This window comes from Abramis brama (genome assembly GCF_963993115.1).
Source record: "Abramis brama genome assembly, chromosome: 21".
NCBI classification, from domain to species: Eukaryota; Metazoa; Chordata; class Actinopteri; order Cypriniformes; family Leuciscidae; genus Abramis; species Abramis brama.
The window spans coordinates 29,403,767-29,422,175 of NC_139983.1; the positions used below are offsets into that span (position 1 = coordinate 29,403,767).

At 34.6% G+C, this 18,409-nt stretch overlaps 2 protein-coding genes across 5 annotated transcripts in view; one reads left to right on the forward strand and one right to left on the reverse strand.

Annotated features, from left to right (window-relative positions):
- Positions 1 to 39: 39 nt before the first annotated feature.
- On the forward strand, positions 40 to 11,222 carry LOC311072420 (kelch domain-containing protein 2). The gene is made up of 13 exons (XM_084097420.1): positions 40 to 212; positions 926 to 1,102; positions 1,546 to 1,651; positions 4,364 to 4,486; positions 4,638 to 4,748; positions 4,857 to 5,037; positions 5,447 to 5,569; positions 5,984 to 6,171; positions 6,291 to 6,487; positions 7,407 to 7,498; positions 7,601 to 7,655; positions 7,851 to 7,948; positions 10,541 to 11,222. Exons 1-13 carry the CDS (start codon positions 151 to 153, stop codon positions 10,777 to 10,779), a joined length of 1,752 nt encoding a protein of 583 aa, XP_083953546.1. The 5' UTR covers positions 40 to 150; the 3' UTR covers positions 10,780 to 11,222.
- Positions 11,223 to 11,270: 48 nt separating this feature from the next.
- Positions 11,271 to 18,409, reverse strand: part of gstz1 (glutathione S-transferase zeta 1) — a 54,993-nt gene continuing 47,854 nt past the window's right edge. For 3 of the 4 annotated variants that reach the window (XM_084097425.1, XM_084097427.1, XM_084097426.1), the window contains 9 exons: positions 17,712 to 17,757; positions 17,327 to 17,378; positions 17,163 to 17,230; positions 16,690 to 16,770; positions 16,480 to 16,605; positions 15,803 to 15,878; positions 13,733 to 13,785; positions 12,980 to 13,029; positions 11,271 to 11,443 (listed from right to left, as the gene is read on the reverse strand). In XM_084097425.1, the coding sequence (XP_083953551.1) occupies positions 11,317 to 11,443; positions 12,980 to 13,029; positions 13,733 to 13,785; positions 15,803 to 15,878; positions 16,480 to 16,605; positions 16,690 to 16,770; positions 17,163 to 17,230; positions 17,327 to 17,378; positions 17,712 to 17,757 (679 nt within the window). In that variant the 3' untranslated portion in view covers positions 11,271 to 11,316. Of the gene's footprint in view, positions 11,444 to 12,979; positions 13,030 to 13,732; positions 13,786 to 15,802; positions 15,879 to 16,479; positions 16,606 to 16,689; positions 16,771 to 17,162; positions 17,231 to 17,326; positions 17,379 to 17,460; positions 17,630 to 17,711; positions 17,763 to 18,409 lie in introns of those variants that run through there. The other variant, XM_084097428.1, reaches the window with a different exon arrangement.

Genomic DNA, 18,409 nt, shown 5'->3' on the forward strand with positions numbered 1-18,409 from the left:
TTTGGTGTCATCCACCGATCGGTCACACCTGTGGCGCGTGTGGGACAGGAGGTGATATATACAGCAGAGGTTGCGCGTGACAGGCTGCTGCTGTCTGCAAGCCTCACACCGAGAGCACTGGAGGAGTTTGACCGAATCTGAATCAACAGTATGGGCAAAGTTCACTTTTATGCCGTCTGGTCCTTACGTGAAGCACCTCGTCAGTTTATACGGTGGGCGCTTTCATTTGATCCACTATATGACCTAATATTAATGTTTTATATGCAGCAGGTTGCAATTAAACAAACATGAAGGGGTTTAGGGTGTCACAATTTTACAGCAATGACTATTTCTCAGGGTAGAAATCTTTTCATTACAAAAAAGTAGCTAAATATGTCCATCATTACTGATTAAAGGGATAGTTCACCAAAAAATGAAAATTCTGACACTTAGTCATCCTCAAGTTGTTCCAAACCTGTATGAATTAATTTTTTCTGCTGAACACAAAATATATTTAGAAGAATAACGGTAACCAAGCAGTTGATGGGCCCCATTGACTTCCATAGTATTGTTTTTCTATAGCCTATATGGAAGTCAATGGGGCCCATCAACTGTTACCAACATTCTTCAAAATATCTTTTGTGTTCAGCAGAAGAAAGGAGGAAGCAACATCAAAAATCCCTGTCACTCACATGATCACACTAATTGCAAACCACAACCATCCAACAATTCAATCAGTTCCCCATGGACAATATCAAGTCCTGCCCATTCGAATATAGTAAACAGTAGGGACAAAAAAGACGATCACAACTTCTGTTTTTTGCCGACTTTAATTATATAGTTGACACGTTTTTTATACAATAGTTAGTATAATTGTGGATCTATTCTAGCCCTTGTGACACCTCCCTGTATGATTTTCATATTTTCTTTAATTTATCCCATTTAGAAATGTCAACCGTACGATGTACCAGGTTCAGATGCCGTTACCTTTACCGAAGCAGCTGATAGTATTTGGTTTAGGGGAATGGTCATCCTTCTCCAGTGACACAGAGATCTCTGTGGAGGTTCAGCTGGGTCCAGAGGTCAAATCACAGGTCATTGGGACTCTTTCACCTCACTCCAGGCAAGTACAGTGAACATTCTCATTATAGGAGTGCCCTGCAGTAAATCAAATTGGTCTAAATCCATCCCGATGTTATTGTTAAAAGTATTAAAAATAGTTTTCAAAAAATGAAATAGAGGTATTGAAAAAAAATCGGATGAAAAACTTAACTTATGACACTAAAAAAATGTGGCATTTTGGCCATGGAAACTAAGTGAAATAGTTCTAAAATGACTAAAACTGGGGGGGAAAAAAGAGAAAGAATTATAGCTACATAGAAATATAAACAAAAACAAAAATAATGGAATTGACAAAAGCACATACATTTTCTAAAACTTCAAATGAAAACTGACATTTTTAAAAGCGAACTCAATAAGTTAGGCAATAAAAAAACACACCAAGTGCCCCGCTACTGGGACACTGACAGTTTATCAGTTTATCTGACAGAAACTTTATCTGTGAAGGTGTCTGATCTGGCAGGGAGTCTGGACTCCTGAACTCCTCACTGAAGCCACACAGAGAGGCAGGAGAGGAGTGTATGCCAAAGTCTTGCTCAGCATCACTGGACAGGTATTTAAACTCTTCTCTCACTGATGCAGATTGTCTTGTTTTTTGCCTTTCTCATCCATCCTTTACAAACTTCTTAGATGATGTTAACCATATATTATAATCAATATGTCGAGATCCTGATCAAATTTACGTCGAAACGATGATGAGCTCTGGACATTTTTACTCAATATGGATTAATGTAACAGCCAATCACACAGCAGAAATAAATATGACATAAGCCAGTCAGTGCATGTCGCTAATACGTGATTTCTGCGCGTCTCTGTGTGAATGAACGGTGCGGTTTCGTCTGATACACACACCCACACACGTGACGCTCATTTTCTGCATCTCAATACATGAGGACATGAACTTCATCTCCAGAACATCTTCATCTCACAAGCGTTTCACTGTTGCATTTGAGGAAAACTACTGTCAAATACACACTGAAACTGAAACTAAACCTGAAAAATCTTCACGACAAACCGTCAAAATAGAAGTTCGGTTTAACTTCAAGAAATTATGACTATATATCGTGACTAAATATATCACTACTGTATACCAAAATGTACCTCTCAAAGTAATAATAATATTTCTAAAGAATATCATACAGCCAAGATAATTTTTCATCCATGTTTTAAATTTATAAAGTTCTGGGCCCGTATTCATAAAGATTCTAAGAATCCTCTCAGAAAACTCTTAATTTAGCTTAAAAACTTTTACGTAGGAGTCTTAGCTTAAGAGCAATTCGGGACCGATCTGAGAGCAACTCTGAGTAAGGAAAAGACAAAAACTTTTATCTTAGTAAGGAGGCGGGGTTGACCCCGTTGCTATGTATGACACTATCTTTTGACGACTGTGATTGGTTGGTTGACCAAGAAGGAAAAAAAGAGTGATTTTAAGTATAGGGTCTATTCTAAGCCTTCACTTTGAAATGACATGCGTAATTTTTCCTATTTGACCGTTCTCACACACACACACACACACACACATTATATATGTGTATATAAATCCTTTTTTTTTTATTTACCATGCTGTTAATTTCCTATAAGGTATTTGATTGGCTTAGAATGATAAAAATTGTTCCACTCTTTCCAATTACACTGATTACTGGCATGTCTATTTAAGTGGTGGTTTGAATGTTGGTTTGAATGTATCAAACATGGAATTTTCCCAGTTGCCAAATATCGTAATGTAGTGATTACTTTCATTTCTGGCGGAGATGTTAGCGTGTCTCTAATAAGATCAGTCACAGACATGATCCCTGCACGATCTAATATATAGCTTCTTATTAACTCACTGTCATCCATTGTCTGCAACACATTTCTTCTTCTTCGTCTTTCTGTCATTTTCTCCTCTGCTAAAGAAACTCTTAAGCCTCTTAAAAGTCCTCATCCGTGCTCCTAACAATTTTGAACTTAAGACCTCTTTTAAGGGTTAAGATGCTTTCTGAATGACTTTTTTCTTTACTAGGATTTTTTCTTTAATTTTAAGAGTAAACGCCCACATTTCTAAGAATTTTCTTAGAATTTTGTTACTAGGAGCTACTCTTTGCATTAAGATTCTTTATGAATACGGGCCCTGTTGTGCAGCATCTTATTTGACAAAAAATAAAAATGCAATGTTTTGTTGTAAATTAATTGTTATATTTCAATTTTATTACATTAAGGTAGGGACACACACACCAAACCGACGCCAAAGAACTAGCGCTGATGAAAGCCGCCTGCATCGGGGGAAAAGCTGCACTTGAACACACCGAGAGAACTACAGCCGGCTGTCAGCTAGAATGCGCGTTCTGCGCCTGCGTGTAAATGAGACAACTGTCTATTTCTGCAGATATATTCGTCTATATTCGTCATTCAAAAAGGGAAACCGGCGCTGCAGATACACAAACCACAAACAAAGCAGTGTGTGCTTACTCTTTTGAATATCAGTCCTGCTAAACACTTTCTTTATTCCACTCCGCTCTTGTTAATATTGACATTCGCCAAGGAACACTCAGGTAAGATGACGTAACATTAGAACAGCCTTCTATCTGTACCGTTTTGACTTTGCTCACTGTTTTGCTATTATTCTCGTGCACTGACTCGTTCACTAAGCTGAATAGCCGATCAGAGTTCTCTCTCTCACCGACGACGATTCAGCCGGAAAAAAGACTTAGTTGGCTGACACACAAAAACTGCCGGTCGGCTTGGTGTGTCCCAGGCTTTAAAAGCATGATTAAATTTAGTTTATATAAATTTATATTAAATCGTAAAACACAGAATCCCCCCCAAAAATAAAATTGATTTGCTGAGCCATTTCAAGTTTTGCTGATTATACTTTCTATTCTTTTTTCCGCCTGCGGTAACTCTGAATGAAACGTCACTTCATCATTGTGTATCAGACATCGACACCTTGAATTGCACTTGTTCAGTCAAAGATTCAATTATTGTTGCGCAGAAAAAATATACTTGCATTGTTACACAGCACACCTCGGGTTGTTAGCGATCCTATACTATTTTTACAAAAAATGAATGGGAAAATGGGCATTCTTTTATTATTATTTTTTTTATAATGAATTGATTGAGGAATACTAAGAAGGCTGATGTCTAACTTTAAAAAATGATTGAGGAGGAGGGTAGTGAATGACGTCCCGGGCCACTTAAGACCCAAGGAATGCATTTTAGGGTTAAAGGTAAATGAATATCGTGATAAATATCGATATCATATGATATTTTTGGCCATGTCGCCCAGCCCTATTTGAAGGTGAGATCCAGTTTTATCAGCAGCACTCCACGAGTGAGGAGGAAACATCTAGCGCTGAGCCACTCCTCCAATCCCTCCAGCACCCTTCTCAGCAGCGGAGAGAGTCATGATGTGAGTCATGCTTTACTGAAGACTTAGGAGAAATGATCCATTCATTGTTCTTCAGTGGATTACAAGGTCATTTCTAACTGAACCAGTCATCAGATTTGTAAGTCATGACTTCACAAATACACAAAAGAATGACTTCTTGTGTTCTATGAAGATCACCCAGAGATCACCTCCCGAGGGAAGCGTCAGCTGTGCGGAGCTGGGCAAAAGCCAAATGGAGACACGGGAAAACACTCTGCTCAATGTTCAGGGTGTGTGGCCAATGGTAAGGAAGGAGTCATCCTCAAACTAGCTCTAAAGCAAGTAGATCATCTCCAGGCAGCGAGAGAGTCTCAAATGTTTAAACTTACTGTGTCTTTGTGTGGTTTTTAAGGATAAAACTCCAAGACGCTCCATTATAGGAATAAAGGGGAATGTTTGGAGTTCTGAAGAACCGGAAAGCCCTTGGGATCCAAACCAAGTTTCAAGCCCGAAGAAACGCAAACTTTGTAAAATGTCTGCAATAGATTTAGAGGACGAGACGACCATCAAACGTGTGAAGAGTTGCAGGGCTGGTAAAGGCTCATTCCTCTGCTCAAATGAAAAATCACTATTTATTTACACACTTGGAATTTTTAATGTTACATTGTGATAGTTTGGCATAGTTTATATTTTTATTACATAAACTATAAATCTTTTGTATCACAATGAGAAACCAAATGCGTGTAATATTTTGAAATACTATAATATGTTGACATTTTGAAAAGAAAATGACATGTTTAACTGTCAATAGTTACTGGTGTTTGCCAAGGTTATCTATTGCCCATAAAATAAAAATTATGTAATTTTCTAATCTTTTGATTTTTATTTGATTTTTCAATTCCCATGTAATTGATAGAAAGTGACCATGAGAATGGCCTCAGTGCTAACATGGCATTAAAATCTCAAAACCCCAAACCCTAAAGTGTTTTATTTATTTCTCAGACTGTCCATCAAAGCGCTGGAGCCACGCAATGTGTCTGAGTGATCCTGAAACGGCCATTCTGATTGGTGGAGAGGCTGATGACCAGGCCAAATGTAAAGACTCTATATGGAAACTGGAGATTGGTACGTTAAACAGTAAATCTATCGACGTACCAGTAATTTTTTTTCCTTTTTTTTTTTTTACAAATATGCATTGTGTAATTAATGTAAGCATTATTATTATATGGAATTATTAACTTATTATTTCTAAATTAACTATACAAGTTTCTTACCACAAAGGGAAGAATTTAGAAATTAATTTTCTTTAACTTTAATTTTAAGTTTAGATTAATTGAAGAATATATATATATATATATATATATATATATATATAAAAAATAAATAAAAAAAATTATATATATAATTTGTATAAATATTATTGTATACAATTATTAATTAATTCAATATTTATTTAAATATTTATTCAATAAATTAAATTGTTTCATACTAATAACTGCAATGTACCTTTAACATGCCTTTAATGGTAATAATTCTCAGACAATGATTTCTGGTTCCCCATGGACGTCGCATCATCTGAGGTCAGTCCACCAAGCTCACAAGGTCACTCTGCAACCTTTGACCCTGAGTCTAAAGTCATCTATGTGTACGGTGGTCTGAGAGACGGCCAGCGGTACAGTGATATTTATGTACTGGACACTATAACATGGAAGTGGAAGCTTGTTTCTGTGAGCATTGGATCATTTATTTCAGTAATAACAGGCAATTCTTTTAGGATTTGTGTATGTGTTGTGTAACGTAATCATTTGGTTTCTGCATACTGTGTGTCACCTTTGGGTTCGGATAGGCAAAGGGAAATATCCCGTCATTGGCATACCACAGTGGCACAGTCTATAAGAAGGAGTTGTATGTATTTGGAGGGATGCAGCCCAGCCGATGTCCTGAAGGCAAGGAGTGCAGTAACGCATTATACATCTTCAACCCAGAACATGGTCTGTGGTATCAGCCGATTGTGGAGGGTGACCGTCCTCTGCCCAGGTTTGGGTAAGGAGTTAACCTTCTCTTTTTCTTTCTTCCTAATCTTCATAAAAGTAGTCTATACAACATTCAGTGACTTGGGAACCTATGGAAGCTTGTTTCCGTCATGGAATAAAACATAAAAAAGGTAATTTTGACTTCTCACAATTTTGAGTTTCTTGCAACGGCGAGTTTGTATCTTATTTATACGTCACAGTCAGAATTGCAAGGTATAAACTTGCAATTACAAGTTATAAAGTCTGAGTAGTGCGAAATAAATGTAGAAAAATTGTGAGATAAAGTTTATTTCTCGGTATTTTGACTTTATAACTCACAATTGCAAAAAGTCCACACATTTTTGAGAAGTCCCAATAACCTTTTTTTTTTTTTTTTTTTTTTTCATTCTGTGGTGGAAACAAGCTTCCACGGGAACTGGATCAGTCTGATTTATCCTACTTTTTCCACATACAGTATGCTCACATAAAGCGATATACTACAGTATATCTCAACTGCCTGATTGTTTATATAGCAGCAAAATACATCGCTAGGCAATAATGTAGTTTATATTTTGCGGCGATATAAACAATCGAGCTGTTGAGATTTGCTATAGACCTCAGTCAGGTTAGACGCCATATTGAATTAAAAGGGATAGTTCACCCAAAAATTTAAATTGTAATCATTTACTCACTCTCAAGTTGTTTCAAACCGGTATGAGTTTCTTTCTTCGGAAGTCAGTGGCTGCCGTCAACTGTCTGGTTGCCAACATTCTTCACAATATATTTTGTTTTCAACAGAAGAAACTCACTCATACAGGTTTAGAAAAACTTGAGGGTGAGTAAATGACAGAATAACATTTTTTTTGGGTGAAGTAAGTTTTTAGCCTAAGATTTTAGTCCATTTATTTGAACTATAATTTGTCCTAATTGTTTGTTGATGTTTATATCAGGCACTCCAACACATTGCTGTCCAACAAGATGATCATTTTTGGTGGGAGAAAAACCGCGACCTACCTCAACGATCTTCACATCCTGGATCTCGGTAATGACCCGGAGCACATGGGTATCTTCTGGTATTCACTGTCTGCTGTTGTTCATATTATCCCAGTCTCGAATACAAAGTATTTTCTTTCTTGTGGAAAAGGCTTCATGGAATACACTGCTGTGAAGTACGAAAACATGCCACCATTGGCTCGTGGGTAAGACTTTAAATTATGAAGGCTCTTCAGACCATCACAACTTATTTTTAAAGAACTTTAGAATACGTTCATAATGAAGAATTTTTAAATGGTTCAAAAGGGAATTTTACTTACTTTAACTGAGTATGCTTGTGTGCTGTGCATGTGTATTGAAGTGAAGACTGAAGTTTTTTTTTCTACTTGATTCAACTGCAGGTTTCACGCTGCTCTACCCGTGTCTGACAACAGGGTGCTGATCAGCGGAGGCTGCAGTGCTATAGGAGCCCTACAGGACCTCCATCTCTTTAACATAGGTCTGTCATTCCCTAACTGACTACATGAAGTACTATACAAATATCTACACTGCCCGGCCAAAAAAAAAAAAGTCACTGTTTGGATCACTGTTGACTCTTCAGTCAAGATCTTGTATTGACAATGCAAGAGTCTTGCACTCTGTAAAGTCTCCTCCAGCACATCCCAAAGACTTTCAATGAATTTAAGGTGCCAATTCATGTGTGAAAATGATCTTCATGCTCCCTCACAATCATTCTGTCACAGTTTGAGCCTGATGAATCTTGACATTGTCATCCTGGAATATTGCCATGATGTGTCTTCATACATGGTGGTTTAAGAAATGAAAAGCTACACACTCCATCAATTAGGGTTAGAAGAACTGTTGCCAAACATATAACATGCTAGAAACATAATAATCACTGCAATACTGATCCAATCATAGACTTAAGTATTTGCATATTTAAATCCAAACAGCGATTTTTGTTTTTTTTTAGGCTGGGCAGTGTATATCTAATTAACATTTAAATAACTAAAAGTACCAACCAACTTGTGAATTGGTTTTAAAACTATGCTGATGGGCTTTTTTTTTTTAAAGGTACACTATAGTGGTAAAAAAACTGCATTTTGCAGAAGAACATTGTTTTGTTTGTGCTTCATTTCGTGACTCTGCGGATGAATATGGTTTTTCTACCGCTCATAAAACATTCAGTACTAGGCTTAAGAGATATAATCAATTTAGATGGAGAGGATCTCAAGCTGACTAGCTGAAGACGATACTGCAACTTTACCCATTAAAGGGTTAGTTCACCCAAAAATTGAAATTCTGTCAGTAATCACTCACCCTCGTGTTGTTCCAAACCTGTAAGACTTTCGTTCATCTTCGGAACACAAATTAAGATGTTTTTGATGAAATCTGAGAGCTGGCTCACTCCTCCATAGGCTTCTATGGGATAGAAACTTGCCGGCCCAGAAAGTTAAAGACATTGTGAAAGTAGTCCAAGTGACTACAGTGGCTCAACCATAAGTTTATCAAGCGACGAAAATACTTTTTGTGCGCAAACAACTTTATTCAACTATTAATTTTTGTCTGTGTGGGCCTGAGTGCATTAACGTAGTGTAACAGCGCAGCGCTTCTGTGTTGTACGTCACACGCATCACACACATGACCAGCGTCGGCCAATAGTGAGTCTACGTGGTGACGTACAACACAGAAGCGCTGCGCTGTAACACTACGTGAATTCATTCAGGCCCACACCGACAAAAAATAATAGTTGAATAAAGTCGTTATTGTTGTTTTTTGCGCGCAAAAAGCATTCTCGTCGCTTGATAAACTTATGGTTGAGCCACTGTAGTCGCTTGGACTATTTGAACAATGTCTTTACTAACTTTTCTGGGCCGGCAATTTTCTATCCCATAGAAGCCTATGGAGGAGTGATCCAGTTCTCAGATTTAATCGAAAATATCTTAATTTGTGTTCCAAAGATGAACAAAATCCTTACGGGGTTGGAACAAAATGAGGGTGAGTAATTACTGACAGAATTATTATTTTTGGGTGAACTATATATATACAGTACCAATCAAAGGTTTGGAAACATTACTATTTTTAATGTTTTTGAAAGAAGTCTCTTATGCTCATCAAGCCTGCAGTTAAAAAAAACACAAAAAAACCCCCAGTAATATTATGAAATATTATTACAATTTAAAATAATGGTTCTCTTTTTTTCTCTTTTCTCTATTTTAAAATGTAATTTATTTTTGTGATGCAAAGCTGAATTTTCATCAGCAAGTACTCCAGTCTTTGGTGTCTTATGATCCTTCAGAAATCATTCTAATATGATAATTTGATACTCAGTTATTATCAATGATGGAAACAGTTGTGCTGTTTAATATATTTTTTTGGAATACTTTTTTCAGGATTCATTGAGTAAAACGTTAACAGCATTTATTCATAAAAACAGCATTTATTCAAAATAAAAACATTTCTAACAATATAAATCGTTACCATCACCTTTTATCAATTTAACGCATCCTTGTTGAATTAAAGTACTAATTTCTTTTAAAAAAAATAGTTATTGTTCCCAAACTTTTGAACGGTAGTGTATATTGTTACAAAAGATTTCTATTCTAAATAAATACAGTTCTTTTTAACTTTTTATTCATCAAATAATCCTGAAAAAAGTATCTCAGGTTATAAAAAAAAATATTAAGCAGCAGAACTGTTTCCAACATTGATCATAAATCATCATATTAGAATGATTTCTGAAGGATCATAAGACACCAAAGACTGGAGTACTTGCTGATGAAAATTCAGCTTTGCATCACAAAAATAAATTACATTTTAAAGTATATTAAAAAAAGAGAACCATTATTTTAAATTGTAATAATATTTCATAATATTACTGTTTTTTTTTTGTTTTGTTTTTTTTTAACTGCAGGCTTGATGAGCATATGAGACTTCTTTCAAAAACATTAAAAATAATGTTTCCAAACTTTTGACTGGTATTCAAAGCTAACAGACATGGACCAAATGTCCCAAATCATTGATTGGTTCTTTACAAGGCTTTACCATTATTAGTCTGAAAGGTTTGATCTAAAAGGATGCGTGTTTGCAGATACCAGCTCCTGGACATCAGTGGTGTCCCCATTGCTTTGCTCTAAGCCTCGCGCAGGCCACAGTCTGATAAGCCTGGCTTGTACGAAGGCTTTATCTTCAGACCCGAGGGATGCGAGGGATCGGCGTCATGGCAACCGCCTCTCTCACCAGTGTAACATCCTAGTGTTTGGAGGGTCCGACTGTTCAGGAACATTTTATAATGACACCATTAAATGCACGGTTGAACTCCGAGTTTAGGATCACGGACTACAGGATTTTTTTTTCTTCTAAGAAATGAATGTAAAAAATTGGAATATAAGAAGCACTTTTATCATTCGTTTTTTTTAAACGGTGCATTGTTGCAGTTTTAGCATGAACAGCTGTTTTACAGCTACTGTTTTTATAATCTCCTTCAAAGCAAGCAAAGGCTTCATTCTCACTTACATGTGTAGTTCAGATTTGTATTTAGTACATTCAGAGACTCAATGTATTTTTGTGCAATAAATGTTTTCTCTTATTTTGCACGTATTTTACACGTTTTCACGTTTGTATTTTTGTCCACTTTGTACGTTTGACATTGTACTCACACATTTTCCTTTAAGTCACTGGCATGTACAGCTCATCTCTTGTTGATGGATGTCTGAAAGTTACTAAAAGCAAATCTAGACTTTTCACCAAAGCAATAAATGCAATACTTTGCGAAAAAACAATCTGAACTGTCTTAACTTTTTAATGAAGAGTCTCACAACTGTTTATCAAAGCGATTTATTGATTTCATTATGGACCATTAGAAAGTTATGCCTGCAAATCATCAGGCGTATCAGGCTGATGTGAGGGATGACTGGCTTTGAAAGCATCGATCTCAATTAAGGTCTGGTTTAATCGTCTGATAGTAGGGAACTGGGACATATCCACCTTGAACCTAAAGGATGGTAGAATTTACATTAATGTTTGTGTTTAGCAAAACTCTAAAGTGCAACAGTGCCCGCACACTTTTTTAGTGGCATTGGTCCAGGAAGTATTTTTTCCCATTAATTTCTCCCATAGAGATTAAAAAAATAATAATCTTTCCAAGTCCATCAGCAGCTACGAGTTGAATAAGAAACATTACACACTTTGATTTGAAGCAAAAAAAAAAAAAATCAGATAAGATGGGTACAAGATAGTTTTACCAGCTTTAGTGAGGTAAAGAACTACAATCCCATGAAGCATTGTGAACAGCATAATCAAATTAAAAATGAGGCAAGGGAGGCAGTGCCTCAAATAATTGGATGAGAAAATAAAACCTAAAAATAAAACCATGCATTTATTACAATATGGCGTGAATGAAAAGACTAATTAAAAGGCAAGTAAACCACTGCAAAAATAGCAGTGATATCACGTCAAAATCAAACTTGAAATGGACTAAAACATGATTACTGTGGGGTTTTCTTAGTGATCAATCCGCTGGGTGAAATTAAAGGTTGATCTTCGTCTGTGAGCAGTGTTTACTGAGCTAGATGACCGATGAACATGAGTTGACTTAAAAAGAACAGCTGAACATCATTTCACAAATAAAATGTTTAAATTGTTTCTGCCTCTAGTTATTATTTTAGATGTAATAATGCTTAAAAACACTAACTTGAGATTAATACTTGGTTTTAATAAATAGAACATTAATAACATTGTAAATGTAAAAATACAAAACAGAATTGTATTTGGTGTCTTTTGAATGTAATTTTTAACCAGGAAAATTTGACAACATTCAATGTAACTGGGACATGAATTTATGTTTGATTTAAAATTTGCCACATCATATATATATATATATATATATATATATATATATATATATATAAAAAATGATATATATATATATATATATATATATATATATATATATATATATATATATATATATAAAAAATGATATATATATATATATATATATAATGATATATATATATATATATAATATATTTTACGCTTATTGCAAAATATGTATGTATATATATATATATATATATATATATATATATATATATATATATATATATATATTTTTTTTTTTTTTTTTTATATTTGTTTATTTGTAAATAAGTGTTTTGAGAGCATAGGAAGACTGTTTTATAGAGGTTACATCATTTTTTCACAGTGCTTCATGGGAAAGAGCTCTTTTGGTACGTTTTGCTTGTTTCAACTGTCTGATTGGAGCAGTTTTCTATACAAGCATCATGGTTAATGGTAGTTTTTCACCACGAATTCTGCTGTTAAACATGATTATTTTAAAACTAAGTTGAAATAATGCAGGCTAACGGCTTCAGCAGAAGCAAATAGTAGCTCACAGTAGGGCTGTCTTTAAAGGTTTATCATTTATCATTAAAAATCATTTTCCCTATGGAGAAACTGACTGGAGTTTTTACTTCCGGAACCCGACCGCTGCAATCTATAATGTTAGCTTTAAAGAGACATGTTTTACCTTTCAGCGTTGTAGACTTGAGGCACGAGACAAATATCTGCCATGGATATCTAGAGGATGAACAGTGTTAATTACTAGGGCTGTGAAATGATTAATCGTGATTAATCGCATCCAAAATAAAAGTTTGTGTTCACATAATATATGTGTGTGTACTGTGCATAATTATTTTGTATATATAAATACACACACATGCATGTATATATTTAAGAAATATTTGCTTAAATATACTGTATATATAATTTGTATTATATATAAATATTTTATGTATAAATAAAAAAAAATCTTAAATATATATACATGCATGTGTATTTATATATACAAAATAATTATGCACAGTACACACACATATATTATGTGAACACAAACTTTTATTTTGGATGCGATTAATTGCGATTAATCGTTTCACAGCCCTAGTAATAACGCCATGATATCAAAGCACATTAAAGTTGAATTTATGATTCTCATTCATCACTGTTTAAAAGTGTGGATGAGAAGATTTAAATAATAATAATACTTTGATTCAGCTAGTATAAATTATATTTAAACATATTAAAACAGAAAACAGGTATTTTAAATTGTAATTATGTCACAATATTATGGACAACATTACACAGTATTTTTAATCAAATAAATGCAGCCTTGGTGAGCATAAGAGACTTCTTACAAAAACATTAAAAATCTTACCAACCCCAAAGATTTAAATATATCATATACTGTGATTTCTTTTGATTACATTTGGTAAAGTATTATTACCTCATCACCCACACAGTATTTTCCTGCTGTCTGCTTCAGGATAGGCTCCAGAGCTTCAAATAACACACACAATAACATTCCATTATACAATTAAAGCAATTAGTTAGCATGTTAGGACAGTAACTGGATCAAAGTTAAAAACAAATAACCTGGGGCCTGTACCATGAAGCCGGTTTAAGTGGCTAGCCAGGTGTGTTTCAGTTTAGTTAGCGCCAACCCTGGGTTTTAGGCACCATGAAAGTGGTTTGGCTTTTAGCAGTGTTCATCGCCATAGTAACTCACGCTCCACGGCTAACCTGGTCCGGGGCAGGCTATGTTCCAGGTAAGAGGTTGCAAAACGAACTTGGACCAATCAGCTGTGAGCAAATTGACACATGACTGATGCGATAGTCACTCCACCTGTTTCCACTCCAAATTAAAGGTCACTACATAGCAAATGATTTTTAAAGACAAAATCGTCAGGCTTTTAGTAATGCTTATTTAGAATAATAAATTTGTGTGATTTAGATATTATTTATGTAATTATTATACCCTTAATTGATCACATGTACAATTTTAGTTTAATTTTACGCAGAGTTTAAATGAATAAATACAGTACAGGTCAAAAATTACTATTTTTAATGTTTTTGAAAGAAGTTTCTTCTGCTCATCAAGCCTGCATTTATTTGATCAAAAATACAGGGGAAAAAAAGTAATATTGTGATATATTATTACAATTTAAAATAATTGGTTTTCAATTTATTATACTTTAAATGATCATTTATTTCTGTGATGCAAAGCTGAATTTTCAGGATCATTACTCCAGTCTATCACATGATCCTTTAGAAATCATTCTAATATGATGATTCATTATCAAAGTTGGAAACAGTTCTGCTGCTTAATATTTTTTCATAACCTGTGATACTTTTTTAGGATACTTTGATGAATAAAAAGTAAAAAAAAAAAAAAAAAAAAAAAGCAATTTTTTTAAAAATAGAAATCTTTTGTAACAACATTACACTACTGGTCAGTAATTTGGGGTCAGTAATTTTTTCCTTCTTTCTTTGAAATAAATCAATACTTTTATTCAGCAAGGATGTGTTAAATTGATAAAAAGTGATAGTAAAGAAGATTTATATTATTAGAATTTTTTTTTTTTTTTTTTTGAATAAATGCAGTTCTTTTTAACCTTTTATTCATCAAATATATTAGGCAGCAGAACTGTTTCCAACACTCATAATAAATCAGAATATTAGAATGATTTCTAAAGGATCATGTGATAGACTGGATGTCACATGTGACACTGAAGACTGGAGTAATGATGCTGAAAATTCAGCTTTGCATCACAGGAATAAATTATTTTTTAAAGTATATTCAAATAGAAAACTATTATTTTAAGTTGTAATAATATTTCACAATATTACTGTTTTTTTCTGTATTTTTGATCAAATAAACATAGCCTTGATAAGCATTAGAGACTTCTTTCAAAAATATAAAAAAACGTAATGTTTCCAAACTTTTGACCTGTACTGTATATAAAGGTAATATAAATACGCTTTAGAATCAATATGACGCAATAAAATGACTACATGTTCAATTCTCTCTATACCTTTATCAACTGTACAAACTAACTTCACAACTTTTACTTGCACTGATATACAGTAGCGAGACTTTTTCTTTTAGTCCTCTTCCATAGACAGCTATTTTCTTCTTGCTGTGTAAATTTGTTTAAATTCGTAATATTTAAATACTTTTATTTAATAAGTGAATTGCGCTGCTTCTCTCGCGAGAAATTAATTTCAGTGAGTTTTGAATGAGTTTCACTCTTTCTCAGCATGTGATTGGCTGTTCGCTACTGATGTCACTCCTAAACTGCTAAACTCAGGATCAAAGCCGGAGTTGACAGAGAAAGTTGATGATCAGCATCATGGTACCAACAAAGCCTGGTTGGACTGGTTTGGTTTTGTCAACTCGAAACTAATCCTGCAACCCTGAGTTTGTTCAACTGCCATCATGGTACAGGCCCCTGACGGTTTATATGACAGCAAGAAGATGTCACTGCATTTAAAAGTCCTTCATGAAAAAACTCACCCTCGAATCCTCGGTTGATGAAATGTTGAGCCCACTGTACCTTCTCTGCTCCAATTTTCTGGATCACATACAGATTCTGAAATATAGCATCATTAAAAATAATGGGTCACTGAGGTTTTTAATGTAATGTTTGACTGACATTCTCTAAATAAAGCACTGATGCAAAAACAAAATTAACTTTTCAATGTGATTGGACATGATTTTTACCTCACGGATGATAAAATGAGCGGAAACTTTTTGTTAAAGGAGCGACCTGGTAGTGATGGAAATATTATAGGGAATTGGGGTTGGTCTCTCTTTATTTATTTATTATTTTTACAAATGTGCACCTTTAAAGTCACTGAAATCAAAATGAACCATTCTTATTTTTCAATGGAATATTACAGTATTTATAATGAATGATTTATCCATCCACATCATCAAAATAACTTCCCCTCCCTCTTGCAGCATCTCTTCTGTTCTCTGATGACACGTTTACTGGCGTGAGGGCGGGATCAACCTGTCACTCATATGACATCACAGCAATAAACCACAACCATCCAATCAAAATGAACAAAATCAAGCCCCGCCCTACATTTTTTCTTGTTCAAAAAGCCGTTTCACTCAGATATACTTCACAATAGAGAAGAAAAACGTCCGTTTCATGCCGACTTTAAAAATGATGTCATGTCTCTCACCTGGAGGGGCTGGATCCCTGATGCGATGATGTCACAAATGATGCGGACGTGAGCTCGCTGCTTTGGGTCTGCAGGCAGGAGGCGGGGCTGTGGCCGAGTTTCCTCAATGTACTGGATAATGGCCAACTGTGATGTTAAATAACAAATCAATGTTAACATAAAATCATGTCATTTCTGTGTGCTACAAAGCAGGAGAAGCCATGTTCTCACCGACTGAGACAAGGTGATGCCATCGATGGTGACTGCAGGAACTTGCTGCATTGGATTTATTGCCTTGAACTGATCTGTGAGCTTGTGAAGAAGATTACTCAGTTAAGAGAACTGAGTTAGTGCCAACATGTATTGTTATAAATCAGAGGCTTTCAATCTTTTAGAGGCCAAGAACCACCATATATGATCATCCTAAAATTGAATCTAATTTCCAACATTTACTTATTTATTTAAAACACATCCAATCTATATGAATCTAATTTGTATTATTTATTTTAATTCAATTTTAATTTCTTCATTTTAATATATTTATTTAATTCTTTTAATATTTTTTATTTATTTAATTTTTCTCTAAAATTCTCCACGGACCACCTAGCACTCCCTTGCGGTCCCCGGACCCCAGTTTGAAAGCCTCTGTATAGATAACGCTAGATAAATATTAACAATCCAGAGCAGAGATTTCTGCAGTATACCTGTTGCCCACCATCCTTGATGAGATTCACTGGTTTTTGCTCATATTCAATGCCTTTCAGTGCAAACGCTAGGAATATTTAAAAACACATTAGAGCAAACCAACATTTGAAATATGCAGAAATAGATTCAAGTAATAGAATTACCTGATGTCTTCAAGACTCACCTATCCGGACTCTCCAAGAGCAAGAACTCCTATAGTATCCATAAAGAACAGGCTAGAACATTAAAAAAAAAAAACAGCAGTCAAATAATGCATTATAAACAATGACTTAATTTAAGATAAGCAACAACATACACCTTCGCTTGTGTCTCCATGGTATTCATATATCAGTTCTGCAACTACTGAAACTATGCAAGAAAAAAACTACTACTACTTGGTCAACCAATGAGATGCAGCACCAAAAATCCTCCTCCTGGCTGAGGTTTTTGTGACTAAGCAGCAACTTCAATGGACTTCGGAAGACATCTGGAAATGTGTGTGCGTTTAGATGTCTATCATCTCCCATCTGCAATAATATTCTCCAAGCATACGGGATTTGTGCGTTTACCTTGATTACACGTGCAGCTGATGCACTCATATTAGATTGTTGGTCCCTGAAAAGAAAGGACTTTGTTTGAGAATCATTTATTGATGCTGGGTGGGTTCACAAACAGTCCTTCTTATGAACCGATTCTTTTTGAGGATTCATTCTGACCGATTCGTGAACCGTTTAGGATGAATTCTTTTTTTACTGTCAACGATTTTTGGAATCATTCCTATAAAATATATTAAAAATCCACATTATTATTTCTTATATTGGAAGTCATTGTTTTGAGGAATCAGTCGAACCGATTCGCGAACCATTTTAAGATGACTTTTTTTGGAGAATAAAATGAAATGTGGGAACAAAGCTGTTAACGATTATTGTAACCATTCATATGAAATATATTTATAAAAAAATACCATTATTATTTCTTATATTGGAAGTTATATTCTTATTTGTGTTAGCAATCATTTTAACAAAAGTGTTTGAACAATAACAAACAAACATGCAACATGATCTAATAAAATCCAAACAGTTACAACACCAAACACCAAAAAATTAACTAAAAATGCCGAGCTGCATGACTCAAGTAAATCGTTTTTAAATATAAAAAAATAACCGTTCGAACGAACCGAATCCTAAAACGATTCAAACTCCTCGATGCACATTGTAGTTCAAAACAATGCATTTATTTGATTTTGCCCTCAGAATAGAAAATACTT